Source organism: Eriocheir sinensis, chromosome 22, assembly GCF_024679095.1.
Source record: "Eriocheir sinensis breed Jianghai 21 chromosome 22, ASM2467909v1, whole genome shotgun sequence".
Taxonomy (NCBI): Eukaryota; Metazoa; Arthropoda; class Malacostraca; order Decapoda; family Varunidae; genus Eriocheir; species Eriocheir sinensis.
Window position 1 is genome coordinate 12,405,320 of NC_066530.1, and position 17,425 is coordinate 12,422,744.

Below are 17,425 nucleotides of genomic sequence, written 5' to 3' on the forward strand. Positions count from 1 at the left end.
AATACATAAATAAATAAATAAATAAAAAATAGTAGTACAAAATAAAAGGTGCCTACACAGTTTTCATGGTTCATTGCTACCAACCCAAAATTGACCTCTCTTTTGGCCATTAATCTATTCTTTCTTTTATGGTAGTAGTACAAAATTTTCAGGTGCCTTACACAGTTTTCATGCTTCATTGCTATCAACCCAAAATTGACCTCTCTTTTGGCCACTAATCTATACTTTCTTTTATGGTAGTAGTACAAAATTTTCAGGTGCCTTACATAGTTTTCATGCTTCATTGCTATCAACCCAAAATTGACCTCTCTTTTGGACACTAATCTATACTTTCTTTTATGGTACTAGTGATTAGTGGTCTCTTTTGTTCTCACTTATATTTCGCCTGTGGACTGCTTCCTTAACCCAGTAGTAGTGGGGATCATGTTTCTTAATGGTCCCTCTAAGCGAGAAAAATGAGAAAAAATCATCACTCACACAAACCATTTCATAATATATATGAGAGCATTGGTGATCAGTTTATGTATCATCTATTTTTGGGGGGTTTAAATCATGGCACAAATTTGGCCCGTTGCTGCTACATAGTAAAGCCACAAATGTGGCCCGTCACTGCTACATAGTAAAGCCACAAATTTGGCCCGTCGCTGCTACATAGTAAAGCCACAAATTTGGCCCGTCGCTGCTACATAGTAAAGCCACAAATTTGGCCTGTCGCTGCTACATAGTAAAGCCACAAATTTGGCCCGTCGCTGCTACATAGTAAAGCCACAAATTTGGCCCGTCGCTGCTACCGGGTTAAGTGTAAAAAGATAAAAAAAAATCACTCTGAGGAGGAAAAATTGTATTCATCCATCCTACCAAGTAAAATAAATCACAATCCTATCCTGACCAAACCTAACCTGTGAGCCGAGACCATAATCACTTCCATAAGCTCAGAGCGGGATGAGGCAGGCAAGCAAACATGAAGGGATAATATATACTTTATTTCAATACATGGCATAGAGATTATAGATCCTGGTCAGGGAGTCTTTTCTATTCACATATTATTCATTCGTTGCTTCGGTTACTCACACACCATAGTCAGACTAAGATATGAAGTCCGACAGGGCGGGTAATGCTTGGGAATTTCCTGGCCAGAGTGCAGCCAAATCTATCCTTCAGTACACAGAATATTTAGTAACATACACGATATCAGTAAGTAAGTAGCTGACATATAAGTGAGTGATGTATTGGGGGTTGATGCGGCAGTACAGTAGGGAGGCTTGGATACCACCCCAACGGACTTCATATCGTCTGAGTATAGTTTTCAGTTCCTTAAGTATGATGTTTGGAGGTCATTTGATTCTATATATTATGCAGTAATGTAGACAGTTAATGTGAGTGATAACTAACTATATGTGATTACCCTTCTGTGTGTACCCCCGTAATAGGAACATGACCTCACAATGAAATAATTCTTTGGTATAATCATCTACTGTATATTTAAAGATCATCAAATTATAGTTACCCCTACTACTGAATATAAAACTCTTATGTTGTATTAATAGCTGTGAAGATATATAATTTTTTACATAAAAATAAACTAAAAAAACGTCAACAACCACGATAATTTTTAAGCACGTGCTGTAAAAGTCTGGCAATCTGAACTCCGGGATTCAAACTGTTAATTATCTTTTTTTTCTACAACTCCGGTGATACAGAAATTAGACTTGTGTTTTTTCCTGGTTAAAATTTCTGGGAATAAAATTTCCGAGTGACTCTTTTTGGCTCAGAATTTTCTATTTTCAAGAATTCAAATTCTTGGGATTATCCAGATTAATATTTTTTGCCTTTGGATTCTTGAGATTTTTTTTCGTATTAGAATTTTCTGCTTTCGAAACTTCAAACTCCTTGGAAATTCAGAGCAATGGAATTCAGACTGACAGACTTCACATGAACTTCAAAGCCGAAAACATTACACACGGTAAGTTTGCCAACCTAAAGACACCACTCAAATTATGGCAAAAGTCAGCTGAATCTTCATATCTCATTAAAGATTTCCTTCATTCCAAATCTCAGACATTTTTATATTTTTTTTTCAGACTACTGTTCCCTGATTTCAAGATTTCGGATTGTTGTTTTTAGAGAGATTATAATTCTTTCTTCTTTTGTTCTTCTTCATTTGACATCCGTATTTTCCCTTATGGAGTTGGATGAGATTATCGACATCCTTACTTGTGTGAATCTGGGCTGCAGCTTTTACAGAAATCCATCATTTTTGGCATTATAATTTCCTGTTCACAAGAATTTAGATATTTTTCATTCCATGGAGTTATATTTTTTTGTTATTCAATATTTTTTTCTGGAGGTTAATTTTCGTTATATTGATGCTTTTTTCTGGAGGGATTACATTTTTTTCTTATTCAGATGTTTTTTGGAGGGATTGTGATTTTTTTCTGATCATGAATTCACACCGCAGGATTCTTGGACAATCATTTTCATTTTTTCCAGATTAAAATGTCCTGCCTTCATGAATTCAGTTTTCTCTAGGAGGTATAATTAACTATTTGCTTGACGGCATACTACTGGATTTTGGGACAACTGCTTTTTTCATATTGTAATTTCGTAACTTTAAAAGAATTCACTGTTTGGGGGATTCTTTTCCAGGAGGTATGATTAACAATTTGCAAGACATCGTACTATCAATTTTTTTCGACAACTGCTTTTCTCATGTTATAATTTCAAAACTTTAAAAGAATTCACTGTTTTTGGGAGAGACAATGTAATATAAAAGCACTGGCAAACTTTGGACTTAGGGACTTTCACTCTATCACTTGTAAATATGGGGAGAAAGCACTGAGAGAAAAAAAATCAACAGAACTACGACGTTAAAAATACTGTCTAACTTAACTTTGAGACTATTTCCGTTCAATTTTCAAGGAGAGTTTTATATCTGACACTTATACTTAGAGGAATGCTGGATACAAACTGGCAAACAAGACCTAAATACAAGTCTGAGTTAAGTGAAGGAGAGCAATCCATGGGTCGTATTATAAGACATTTCGTCATCCAAGAACTCATAGTTGACAAGGCTTTCGTAGGAGTTGCCAGTATTTCCAGGAGTAGTTTTATGACCCTGGTGGTAATTTGACCCTTCCTTTGTACCTTGAACCTGAAGAAACGCTCATTAGAACCCGGCTGACCCCCCTCTTTGACCTTTAAAAATAGCTGATATGAGAAGCCAAAGTGTCTTACAATACGGACCCATATATTTGGCATAGGGATGAGTGAGAAACCTGACAAAGAAAGGGAAGGAGGTAGGAAGGTAGGTGTATATATATAACTACGGCAGCTGCTTAAATGGCAGAGTGGTGACATTTATACTTCAACGGCAAATATATAGAGAAGACGAAAATAATGAAGAAAGTAGATGGTGGGTATGGCCGTGGTCCGCACCTAAATGGAAGGAAAAAAAGAGGAAAAGATGGAGTAAGGAGGAAAAAGAAGAAAAGAGGAGGAAGGAGGGTAACGATAATACCACCACTACTATTATTACTACTACTACTACTAACAACAATAATGATAATAATAATAATAATAGGATAGAATATATTTAGGAAAGAAAAGAAGGAGAAGTACATGAAAAATATGAATATGGAAATGAATAAGAATAAGAAAATAAGAAGCAGAAGATAAAAAATAAGAATAAGAAAAAAAAGAAGAAAAGAAGGAAAGTACACAAAATATGGGGTAAGAAAATAAAGAAGCAGAAGATAAAAAATAAGAAATAATATTAAGAAGAAAAAGAAGAAAAGAAGGAAAGTACACAAAACATGGGGTGGCACAAATAAACAAAATTACTGAAGGTAAATGATTATGATGCCCACACAGATATTTGTTCCTGGCATATATGAAGGTTAGTTTCGTTAGTCTATCAGTTCTAATGGTCATGGTTTGGAAATCTTAAATGGTAACTCACAAGAAGAAATAAATAGCTAAGATGCACACCTATTACATATCAAAGAATTCCCAAACTGAAGTAGGTGCAACACAGATACATATTTCTTCTTGGCATATATGAAGGTTAGTTTAGTTGGTCTATCAGTTCTAATGGTCATGGCTTGGAAATCTTAAATGGTAACTCACAGAAAGAAAAAAATAGCTTAGATGCATTCCTATTACATATCAAAGAATTCCCAAACTGAAGTAGTTGCAACACAGATACATATTTCTTCTTGGCATATATGAAGGTTAGTTTAGTTGGTCTATCAGTTCTAATGGTCATGGTTTGTAAATCTTAAATGGTAACTCACAAGAAGAAAAAAAAATAGCTTAGATGCACTCCTCTACTACAAATCAAAGAATTCCCAAACCGAAGTAGATGCAAAATAAAATGACTACGTAAAGTTCATAAATCGATCAGCTAACACGGTGTGGTATACTGAAAATCCACTTTAAGCTGAAAAATCGATATACGTTAACCTCAGCTCACATTAGCATTGAGAGTAAGTCCCTCGGCTTCCTTCTTAAGTATATATCACTGGTCAATCCACAAGCAAACCACACCCTCTCGAACCCAAGGCGACCGTGTCAGGTGGATGCTGGGAAAGGTTAAGGCCAAGAGGTGCTGGCGTGGGCTGAGTTTATTTAGATGATTATATGGGAAAAGAATACATTACTTAGTCCCCGTTATTCTATAAATAAAATAATGTCCTCGGAGAATCAGAATGTCAAACCCTTGCTATTTCTGGGGTTTGATTACTTAAATTAAGGAGAATTATATGATGATGCTCTGTGAATGATCATACCAACCTCTTACTATTCTTGGAAGGCTTGATTACTTATTTAATTAAGCAGAAAAATTATAAATATATACAGTAGACTCCATTTAGCGTATTTCTTTTCAAGGATTTCACTATAACGCCTCCTCCAAACACACGCACACACACACACACACAAAAAGGTCCCACCAGTCCCAAATCAGTAAATCCCACTGTAATAACATCTCTATTAGCGGGGATTTCTTTACTACCTGTCTCACGTTAAATAGAATGTCTACTGCAATACATCACTTGCTCTCCAACGCTCTGTGAAAACACGATGATTCGCCAATGATTATACCAACCTCCTATACTCTTGGGAGGCGTGCTTACTCATTTAACCAAGCAGAAAATCGATATATATTACATCACTTGCTCTCCAATGCTCTGTGAAAATGAGATGATTCGCCAATGATTATACCAACCTCCTATACTCTTGGGAGGCGTGCTTACTCATTTAACCAAGCAGAAAATTGATATATATTACATCACTTGATCTCCATTGCTCTGTGAAAATGAGATGATTCGCCAATGATCATACCAACCTCCTATTACTCTTGGGAGGCGTGCTTACTCATTTAACCAAGCAGAAAATTGATATATCGTCACCTTGGTAAACAAACCGCCTAAGTCATTATTTTCTACTTTACATGAAATCAGAAAAAAACTGTCATTATCTTATTTGACTTAAGATTTAGGCAGAAATGAAAAGGCCAATTCTAGAACACTCAAACCCTGAATATACAAAAATGGGCGTCACATGATGAAAAATTGACGTAGACAAAAACCTGAAAATCACTGAAAAATGACTTTGGCGATTATTTTATGAGGGTGACGTTATATTACATCACTTAATCTCCAGCGGTCTGTGAAGGATCATGCCAACTCTTCGTTACTCCTGAGTGTCATTTCAATCGTTAAATGATGGAACAGTCTCACGGGGAAGATCATGCACGATATTTTTACTACTATATATTACGTACATCACTTACGCCAGATTTTTTTACATGTCGTATTAGTATTGGGACAGCTATATGGCTAGTTTGTCTTTTTTTTTCCATTTTTGGGAGATTTATGGCTGTATTCTTAAACATTTCTGTGCTCAAGTACACATACTTGACAAGGCTTTCCTAGGATATGTGGGTATTTGCAGGGGTACTTTTATGACCCTGGTGGTAGTTTAACCTTTATTCTGTACCATGAACCTAAAAAAAGACTTACAATCAATAGAACCATTGACATTACATTTGGCCTCTAGAAATTGTTGATAGTACCTGTCTCAAGCATCTGAAAATACCAACCTTAGTCACAAGTATTAGATTTTCAAAGAGTTCAGTCAACATACTAAAATCTCAGTCGTAAAAGTGATAAAAGAATACTTCCAACAAAGCCAACTAACCACAGCTTGAAAAACGGGTTAAAAAAGACAAATCAGCCAAATCACTGTTGATAATCCGACATTTAAAAATAAGGCGTTAAAATCCACCGGTGCCAGAAAAATTAGATGCTATTTGAATGATCCTACCAGTCTCATATCATTCTTGGGGCTTACTTAAGTATAGAGAAATGGTAAAAATCAGCTCATCAGCAAACTAATCCACACTTAACTTAACCAACATCAAAATCACAGAGAATATCTATAAGGCTAAAGGACTGAGTATGAAAATAACGACTTTGCGTACATGGCCAAACATTTTCCTGATAACGGCAAGTGGACAAAATGACCGACTACGTGAACTGCTCATTGTTTTCGTTTACACAGCTCAGAGTATACGGGTACACTGTAAGGTTCTGAATAGCGCGAGACTGAACACTGTGACCTACTTACGAAAATATTATCTGGTATGGAAAGTGAGCCTCAGACAGCGTGGGGAGGGAACCAAAGTGAACAGAATTGAAGAAGAAGCAGTAAAAGGTGAAAACGAAACAGCGCAGTTGAAAGGTTTAACACTAACACACACACCAAAAAAATTAGAAAAATGCAAACTCTTCTGGTCACACATTCTCTTTTCTTTTATCGGAGGAGTGTCAAGCAGGCTTTCTTCTTGATGTATTTGTTTTTTACCCTTGAGAAAAAGATGAAGAAGAAGAAACAATGTGATAACAAAATGGTGCGGCCCGTAGGTCAAACACACTGAGTAATCGAATTAAAAAAGCATAAACTCACATAACAACCAAAAAACAAAAACATGGAAGAAAGAAAACAGCGTGGCCCATAGATTTCACATATCGAGCAGACGCAATTAAAAAACACACAAACTCACATAACAAATTCTTGCGCAATTCAGAACCCAACTGCAATTTCTACCTGACGCGGGACGTGACTCACCTGTGCCTGAGCCTAAGCACCTGCGCCCCAGCCTACATGAGGGAGCACCCGCTGTCGTTCTTGTGGTCCTTGGATGACTGGTGCACGTCTGCCTCCTTCACGGGCGGCAAGTCTCCCTCCAACTTCTGGGACGTCTTCTGCTCGGGGGTGAAAAATTACGGCGTGAAATCCATGAAGAAAAAACAGGGAAAATGAAGAAGAGAAAGGAAAAGAAGAAGAAATAAGAAGAAGAAGTCAAATCAAAAGAAGCACAACGAGAAACAATAACTATAGTATGAAGAAGAGAAAGAAGGAGAAGAAAATGAAGAAGAAATAGGAAGAAGGAGAAGTCACATCAGAAGAAGCACAATGAGAAACAAAAACTATAGTAAGAAGAGGAGAAAGAAGGAGAAGAAGAAGAAGAAATAGGAAGGAGAAGTCAAATCAAAAGAAGCAGACAAATGAATAGAAATAAAGAGCAACACTAATAAAAAAATGAATAAATAAAATAAATTAATAAAAATGGAGATGAAAAAGTACTATTGTATAATTTGAGAATGAGGAATTAAGGTGTGAAATTCATGAAGGAGAAAGAGTATATGAATAAATAACAAATAAATGAAAAAAATGCATTATATAATTTGAGAATGGAAAAACTATGGTGTGAGAAACAGGGTTAAGTAAAAACAACACACCATTATATATTAAACAAGAGAATAAAAATTACGGAGTGAAATCCATGAAGAAAAAACAGGGCGTGTGAAAAAAAAATCACAGCATTATAAAATTAGTGAGTGAAAGATTTAGTGTGCTGGAATCAATGAACAAATAAGATAAAAAAAAAAAAAAAAAAAAAAAAAATGACCGCTATATAACTAAGAGAATAAAAAATCATGGTGTGGAATCCATAAAAAAAATAAATAAATAAATAAAAAAAAAAATAAATAAATAAATAAATAAATCACGGCACTGAATATAAGATGCAAAATGTAAGTGTAAAATGAATTGAACATAAAATAATACGGTACGATGTGTTGTGAAAGCTGCAACAAGGGAGCATGGGACGACACACCACTGGAGACCATTCTATCATGATCACCTCCTTCAGAGCATCAAGGGTCATAGGCTGGTATTATAAGACACTTTCGCTGCTCACATCACCTATTTCTAAAGGTCAAAGAGGGGATCAATCGGGTTCTCATGAGTGTTTTTTAAGTTCACAGTACAGAAGAAGGGTCAAACTACCACCACGGTCATAAAACTACACCTGGAAATGCCCCAAGCTCCTAAGAAAGCCTTGTCAAATAGGTACACGTGGGCGACAAAATGTTTTACCTTGTAGCAGTGACGGGCCAAATTTGTGGCTTTACCATGTACCAGCGACGGGCCAAATTTTTGCCATGATATAAACCCCCCAAAATAGATGCTGCATAAACTGTTATATATTATGAAATGGTTTGCGTGAGTGAGGATTATTTCTCATTTTTCTTGCTTAGAGGGGCCTTTAAGAAACATGATCCCTGCAGCTACCGGGTTAAAAATACGACCCAAGTTCTCAAATGTTTCGGCGACTAAGCACACACATTTGACAAGACTTTCGTTAGGGGTGTAAGCGTTTCCAGGGGTAGTTTTATCATTCTTCTGTGCCATGAAAGTAAGAAAACACTCATTAGACTTCACGTAATCTCCTTTTGGGTCTTTGGAAATACTTACTGTGAGAGTCGGAAGCATCTGAGAACACCGCCCCAGAAATATGGACATAACTTATTGTATACTCACGGACTTAGCAGCTTCATCGTCAGCACTGTTCTTGGTCAGGTCAAAAGCACTGTAGGTGACAGGGGTCCACAGCGGGGCCATGGGGGGGAGGGTGTAGTCGTCGGGGGCCACCAGTCCGTACGTGGCCTTTATTTCAAGCTCCGGTGGGTCGAACGGAACCTTCTGATGGTAGCTGAAAGGGGAAGAATATTTCGCTTATGTCACCTGAAAATATGGGCAGCTTTCACAGTCATTTTGTTTGTTTTGATCGTTACCAGTGGCAGGGATCGCTGCTATAGTATTTCCAGGTAAAACTGGCCGATGGGGTAGTGGCAGCTGCAGGATTAGCCTAGCCACACTGTTATTTTTTTATATACTCTTTCTCCTTCATGAATTTCACACCTTAATTCTTCATTCTCAAATTATACAATACTTTTTCATTTCCATTTTTATTTATTTTATTTATTTATTTATTTTTTATTATTGTTGCTTTTAATTTCTATTCATTTGTTTGCTTCTTTTGATGTAACTTCTTCTTCTTCCTATTTCTTCTTCTCCTTCTTTCCCTTCTTCATACTCTCAACACCTCTCGCTTCCTCTTCAGCCGCCACTACCCCATAGGCCAGTTTCACGTGGAAATACTATAGTGGCGATCCCTGCCATTGGTAACGATCAAAACAAACAAAGTGACTGTGAAAACGGCCCTATGAAACACTAAACTTACTACATACTTACCAAAGATTACTAATTAAAACAACTGTGCTAGTGGGGAAAAAAAAAAAAAAAAAAAAACAAAACTACTATACAATACATAAGAGAGATACTATGAGAAGAATATTAAACTTACTACCTACTTACAAAAGATTGCTAATTAAGACAGCTGTGCTAGTGGAAAAAAAGGCAATGTAACTATACCGAACAATACATACAGAGAGATATTTTGAGAAGAATATTTTGTTTAAGTCGCAAGAGAATATGCATTAGACTAGACTTAAAAATCCCTACTTTCCTAAGATTACTAATTAAAAAAACTGCTAGGGAGAATAAAATAAGCAATGTATCTACACACAAACAATACATTCAGAGAGAGAGATTTTGAGAAGAATATTTTGTGAAAATATGCAGTGGATTAAACACAAAAATGGCTACTTTCCTAACTTGCTAATTTAAACAACTGTATATAAAAAAAATCAATGTAACTATAACCAAACAATAGACTCAGAGAGATATTATGGTAGTAAAATGAGACAGATAGAAGACTGAAGAGGACCTGGAAATAGTGTGTGGAGGAAGACATGTGAAGGAGGACATCAGGGAGGAGAGAGTATATGATCGTCAAAGAGTGGGAGAGACTCATAAGCCTATATTCTTCAACGTCTCGGCACCTCAGTTCGCCTGTTTGATAAGCCTCTCGTATAAGTTGCTGGGCTTTTCATGGACTGTTCTGTGATTCTAGTGATAATTTTACTCGACCTCTGCATCTTCAACGGGAAAATCACCCATGAAAACCTGAAAAATCTTCCCTGTGGCCTTAGAAAATAGTTGTAATGGGAGCCCATCCAACCCCGTAAGGGAATATAAGGACGTTAAATGAAAAGAAGAAAAAGAAGAAGAAATCAGAAGAAGGAGAAGAAGACGAATCAGAAGATGTAAAAAGAGAAACAATAATCAGAGTAACCCTTCAAAAAGTACGTACATCATGCCGTTCTCTCGCTCGCACTTCTCCAGGGTGCGCGTGACGATGGGTGCGAGGCGGCGGTAGAACTGATGCTTCTCCGGCTTGGCATACGTTCCCGGCCCCTTGGAGTGGGCGTAGTCCTTGCACAACTGGCCGGCCTCCTCGTACTCTTAGAGGGGGAAGGGAACAGTGATATATATAACAGTTGCTTCAGGATATATGACTGTGTTCATAAAGAGAGAGAGAGAAGAATTAACAAGAGGGGAAGAAAACAGTGGTACATGTAAAAATGCTTCTTGATAAATAACTGTGTTCATAAAGCGAGAAGAAGAGACTTAACATATCTTTATTACTATCATTATTATTAGAAAAACTGGAATAGGTAGATTAGGAAGAGTACAAATACCATAAGTTATACAGTCTGTAACCCCGACACACCTAAGACACAGGGAATTAAGTACAAAGGGCACAAATAAGATAGATCATTAGCATAAACAAGGTTCGGTTAACTGGTCCTGATGGCATACTTTTTGTGGCCTCCTGCAGCGCTCGTATTGCGTCGCCACACTTGTCCTGGTTCAGCAAGTTCTGCCCGGAATAGTTGTAGGCCTGTGGAAAAGATAAATTATTAGAGCATGATATATGAATGACTTGATGTTAATATGATAATAGTCTATAGCAAATGCAAGTAACACCAATCATGAACAGTCAAGAAGATGTTAATGCTTTTCTCACTCAATGCATCAAAATATAAAGTGTCTAAGCTCAATTGTAATCCAGCATTTCAAATCTATAGCAAGGCATGTCACATTAAACAAAGAATTCTCTGTCATATTTGAATGTTCTGACCCTATTTCAAGTCTATAACAAAGGTATTAACATATATCATCAATACTGTGATAGAAATAAGTTACACGCAATTATGTTTTAATCTCCTGACACCATTTCACATTTAGAGCAAAGAAATTTTATCACATGTTGTAAACCAAAAGCAGAAACATAAGGTTACCCAGTCATCTGAATTCTGACTTATCTTCATACAGTAATTAACTTCTTTGAGAAAAATATTTGACATGCATCATGAACACACCATCAGATATCAGAGTTTGCAAAGTCAATCATGAGTCTAAAAAAATAAAAAAAAATAAAAAATCTGACATACATAGGAGGCATAGAAAGCAGCCTTCAGTCGGAGGTACTGAAACCAGTGGCCAAAAATCTTCTCGTCCAGTGATGAGATGGAGTCCGCAGCCGTTGTGAACATCCTCGACGTCTCATTGGAGAGCGCAGAAATGAGCCCGGCGTTGTGTTTCAGCTCGATGGCCCTTGCAATGGTCACTAGAAAGAAAAAAACAAGTCGGAGCATATTACTAATGCATTATATACTTCCTTTCTTCCTGGTCTCTGAAAATAATAAAACACTAATCTGAGAAGTTTGGGGTCCCTACGGAGTTATTCATCCCGAACTCTGTAGGGACCCAAAACCTCTTGGATTGGACTTGTAATACGGCCCCTAAATCAAACTGTGTAGAGACCTGAAACTTCTTGGATTGGACTTGTAATACGGCCCCTAAATCAAACTTTGTAGACACCTGAAACTTTTTGGATTCAACTTGTAATACGGCCCCTAAATCAAACTTTATAGAGACCTGAAACTTCTTTGATTGGACTTGTAATACGGCCCCTAAATCAAACTTTGTAGAGACCTGAAACTTCTTGGATTGGACTTGTAATACGGCCCCTAAATCAAACTGTGTAGAGACCTGAAACTTCTCGGATTGGACTTGTAATACGGCCCCTAAATCAAACTTTGTAGAGACCTGAAACTTCTTGGATTGGACTTGTAATACGGCCCCTAAATCAAACTTTGTAGAGACCTGAAACTTTTTGGATTCAACTTGTAATACGGCCCCTAAATCAAACTTTGTAGAGACCCGAAACTTCTTGGATTCGACTTGTAATACGGCCTTAAGTTGAAATATATTACTAATGCATTATATATTTCCTTTTTTGCAGCAGTCAAGGAAGAGAAGAAAATAAGTTGAAGCCTATTACTAACAGATTATATATTTTCTTTATCCTTACCTGACATGCTGAGCCTTCTATATTCATCATCACAGCTCTTGAAAAAATATAAAAGGCTCTTGCAATGGCCACTGGGAAGAGTATAAGTTGAAACAAATAAACCTTCCCCTTGTCCTTGCTAGCTATGTCAAACTGTCTACATTCAGTCAGTACTTTGCAAACACTAAATAAATAGCACTTGCAATGGTCAAATGTTATATCATTCTTTAATTGGCAAGGCAAGGCACCCCAATCCACATAAAAAGCAAATCTGAGGTAAAGAGAACTGAAGAAGTTGCCAGATAAGAGTTCAAGCCTACCCAACCTATTGAGTCTACTATTCCTTCTATATATCTTGCAACGGTAAGAGGAAATAAATAGCCGTAGATGTGTTAAAAAAAAGGTGAAAGTGAAGAACATCCACAGCAAACCAACCAAACTATTCTTTTAAAAATAGACGGAAACAACTAGCCAAAGGTGTAAAAAGAAAATAGGTAAAAAAACAACAACAAAAAAAGCAAATTAAACCAAAATCTTCCACATCAAACTAACCTTGCTGAGCCTCTCCTATTGAGCCTACCATTTTTTCTATCATTCTTCAAACAATAAAAGGAAATAAATAGCCTCGGGTGCATAAACAATGTGTAAAAAAGCAACAGAAAACCCCTCAATGAACATCCGCATCAAACGAACCAAACTATTAGTATTCTTTTAACCATACATGTAAATTAAAAGTTGCAGGTGTATTAAAAACGGTGAAAACAAGCAAAACGAAACCCCCTTAAGTATGTCTCCATCAAACTGACCTTCCTGAGCCTCCGCTGTGGCCTGGTTGAGGTACGCCGTGTGCACTCGAGGGTCAGAGTCACTCATGGGGGCGGGTGATTCGATCAGCTTGTTCACCCACTCATCCTGGGCATACTTTAGCAGCCCTGCACCTCGCCTCAAGCTTCGGTGGACCAGCTTGGCTTCGTCCATGCTCACCCTGGTTGTAAGGATTGTAAGTAAGTAAGTAAGTAAATAGTAAGGGTAAACACTTATGTTCTCCCGTCTTTGAAGCCATGATCGTACCCACAACCACTTCTTCCTTCCATTTAACTGTAGCAACAAGTCCATAATTTGAGTAACAGCAGCACAAATCAAATGTCTTTGGAATTCTGTTTATATTGCTAACAAGTCAAGGTTGTACATATATAAAATTTTGTGTACATTAGCCATGGTCCCATTGAGGTGAAACTCCATGATGGACGTTGTATGGGGGGTGGAAACTTGAACTAGAGGAGGTAGGAACAGTGGTGACTATTTGATAAGGAAGGATTTGGTGCCAATATCCCAGTCTCAAAGTATAAAAACAGGTAATCTGAAAACTGTATCTATCTATTCATCTACATCTGTGGTGCTGTCCCTCTCTCAAAATCTTAGCAGATAATCTAAGAATGGTATATATTCATCTATTATATCTCTGATGCCATCCCTCTGTCACACTCTTAACCCCTTGACTGTGGATTTACTACAAGAAGACATCACTAAGCTACAGGAGTGGAACAAAAGTGGCTGCTACAATTCAGTGAAGAAAAATGTAAAGTCCTGCACCTTGGGAGGGGATATTCAGCATACCAATACCACATGGGAAACACTTCACTATCCACCACAGAGGCAGAGAAAGACCAGGGAGTATATGTTACCAGGCTACCAGCAGCGGACGGATTAAGAGTATGACCCTAATAAACTTTATCACTACTTACTCTTCCTGTGCAGCAAGCTTAGATGCATGTTTCATGTACCAGAAGGCTGTGTTCTGGAGGACCGACACCAACTCGTAGACAGCATCATGGTGAGCCCTGGAAAGCCAAACACAGTATCTTGGTATAAACATTTCCATACTATCATCATAATGACAGCACTGCCTTACAATGAGATGTCATTTATTACCGACTCAGATATCCATGGCAGTCTAAACTGTTTTCCACCTCTCTTGAATTCTGGATACTTTACTTCATTTTACTTTATTCTGCCTTACTTGTGCCATATTTATACAAGCAGAGAAAACTTATATGGCAATGGGGTCTGGCTGACTGATATTGAAACTAAGCTAGAGGGACTGGCCTGGGATGGGAGGGCTTGTAATATGGGTATTAGGCCCATTTCTTGAAGTATAGAAGTTAGATTGCAGCTTTTAGTAGTAATGCTGCCAATGAAAAATATCTAAGTCCCTACTTAATACAGTGGTAATAAACAATATATTTACACTTTGAAGAACAATGAGACACTAAAGGCTACAAAAGAAAGATAAAAATGCCTATGCTCCTATGCAGATAGAGTCAGATATTACCAATAAAATCAAAGTGGCAAACAGAGATATATTTTATACACTTTCAGTAATCCATCAACATACTCTGGCTTGGTGCCCAGCATGGAGTGTGTCCAGCGGAAGCGTATGGCGTGCCGCATCTTGCTCCAGTCTGAACTCTCCCCTTCGGGCACCTCGATGATGCCGCGCAGCAGGGAGAGGTACAGGGTGAGGGCCGGCTCCACCACATCGATCTCATGGTTCGCGTTGGGCAGGAGCTCCAGTAGCCTTGCCCTCGCTTGCTTCAGGTCACTGGGTGAATAAGGAGGGTTTGTTTTATTGAGGAGAGAAGGTTATGTAGTAGTCACAGAAGGTTTGCCCTTGTTTGTTTTGGGTCAACAAGGGTAGGGGAAAGGTCATGCTGTGAGTACACTTGACCTTTGACTTCCCAGACTAACATGGGGAGAACCTGTTTGGGAACCACTGAAGTTTGAGAATTGGGCATTGCTACACTCTGGGGGTTATGGAGCATTCCAGGTTTACCTTACTAGACCCAGATATCGATAATGTACATTACCTGCCCTGGACTCTTACTACACTTTGACTAGTATATTCAAGAACGATTAACTTCTGTCTCAAGACTTTCCCACCAAGCCAGAGAATATCTGAGCCATATTTTCTAGTTTGTAAAGATGTGCCTATACCAAGATGTTGGCCGATACTGATAGCGATACTCACTTTTCAGCGGGTACCATTTCCGGTACTAATAAGTGGCTGATATGGGGATTATTCAGAGAGGGTAACCTACTAATTTTGAGATGCTGACTGCTTATTTCTCGACAAGATATGATGCTGTTTAATATGGAGATAGTATTTTTCTCCAGATATCAATAAATGATTGACTTTTCAATGTTTGTTGTGCACCTGCGGCCTGCCGCTGCAGTCACAAAATAGCTTGCTTACTTGCTTACTGTTTCTATATTTCACTAATCGCTCACAAAGATCACAAGTGTACAAACTAGAACAAAAGCAGACAAATTAATGTTTTCCCTGCTGTGTATTCCCCCAGTATGCATGCGTGCTGAGCAGCAGAGCGACTTATTTCTGTGAGGAGGTATTTCTTGCAACACTGGCTGGACCGCCGCCGCCATGTCCCGTCCTATGCTATGTATTTCCTCCACCCCACACTGCGTGCCGAGTAAATTTAAACACACCAAACCTAACTTTATAACCTAACCAAACGGGGGGAGCTTCACCCATCTCAACCCCCCTTCCATTTGCAACGGGAAAGCAATATGGCAGTGTTGTATGGACACAAAATGTACTTCATATATGGAGCTTCGCCCCCCTCAACCCCCTTCTGTTTTCCGGAAGTCACTTGTTGCTGCAGTACATTCAGGGACTAAAAAAGAATCCATGTTGTGGGTCGTGTCCACGCCCCCATCACCAAGAGGTACACACTTCTGCTTTTGACCTGTTCCGCTTTGTATCTCTTCATTGGTCCTCCCCACAAACACACACACACACACACACTCCCCCTCGTGAGTCACCCAGTAGGAAAACTCCCCAGCCACACTTCCACCCACCATTTCTCGCCGTTTTCCCCTCGTGGCCAACACTTCCCCTGGCCCAGAATAACGCCCCACCTCTCACCTGCATATCTTGAGAGCCTGGCTATCCGAGGCTACCATCTTAAGGTCGAATTTGACATCGGCCGTGGCCTTGAGGGGATTCCTGTGAAACCAGTGAGCCATGTTTGTTTACTACTGACTTCTTCTTCTTCTTCTTTTGACCTGTTCCGCTTTTGTAGGTCCTCCACCTCCAGAGATTTACATAGATTTACATAGAAAATCAGACCACACAGACCCCATGGTCCAGACTAGGTGGTCTGTCCTTAAACCTAAGTGATTCTACATTACGCTTTCTGGAAATCAAGACAGACTACGTCCAGTGATTTGGTTACGTCATAAACTGAGAAGAGGTCGTTATAAAAGGTCAATAGGTTTGATAGGCAGGATCTTTTGTTACGGAAGCCATGTTGTGAGTCCCCATGAGAGGGGGAAGAAAAGTGGTTGGGAAGGGGAGGGAAAAAGGAAGGGGAGAGGGAAGGAAGGGGAAGAATATGCAGGGGGAGGAGGGACAGGAGAGGAATTGAAGTGAGGGAAGGGGACGGAAGGAAGGAGGAGGGGGAGAGAAGACCAAAGAGGGGAGGAGAGTAAGAGAGAGAGAGGCAAAGAGAGATGGCGCCACTATAAACACTTGCCTGCGCCATGACGAGCTGGGGCCGAACACCATCCAGGCCCCTCAAGCAAGCCTACCGGCGCTATAGGCGTAAAAAAAAAAAAAGAGAGGGGAAGAGACGAAGGAAGGGGAAGTGATCGGAGGAGGCTGAGGAGTGAATGTAATGTCCAAGAATAAGGTTATGAGGAGGAAAGGAAGAGGGGTAAGAGATGGGAGAAGAAAGGAAATGAAAGGAGGAAAAAGGGGAGGAAAGAAGAGAAGGAGGAGGGGAGGGAGTGGATAGGAAG

General features: G+C 38.8%; 1 protein-coding gene and 1 long non-coding RNA gene across 3 annotated transcripts; one reads left to right on the top strand and one right to left on the bottom strand.

The window, feature by feature from the left end:
• Window positions 1-967: 967 nt before the first annotated feature.
• On the bottom strand, window positions 968-16,706 carry LOC127002079 (BRO1 domain-containing protein BROX-like). Of its 2 annotated transcripts, none has more exons than XM_050867532.1 (10): window positions 16,551-16,706; window positions 15,003-15,209; window positions 14,353-14,448; window positions 13,414-13,592; window positions 11,706-11,881; window positions 11,071-11,152; window positions 10,562-10,712; window positions 8,887-9,058; window positions 7,129-7,265; window positions 968-3,151 (listed from the first exon to the last, which is right to left on the bottom strand). In XM_050867532.1, exons 1-9 carry the CDS (start codon window positions 16,649-16,651, stop codon window positions 7,161-7,163), a joined length of 1,269 nt encoding a protein of 422 aa, XP_050723489.1. In that variant the 5' UTR covers window positions 16,652-16,706; the 3' UTR covers window positions 968-3,151; window positions 7,129-7,160. The 2 variants fall into 2 exon arrangements, with proteins under 2 accessions (XP_050723489.1, XP_050723490.1); XM_050867533.1 differs by lacking the exon at window positions 968-3,151 and adding an exon at window positions 6,087-6,865.
• On the top strand, window positions 3,148-4,386 carry LOC127002081 (uncharacterized). The gene is made up of 2 exons (XR_007755690.1): window positions 3,148-3,895; window positions 4,063-4,386. It is a non-coding gene; the product is annotated as an uncharacterized LOC127002081 (long non-coding RNA).
• Window positions 16,707-17,425: the final 719 nt, after the last annotated feature.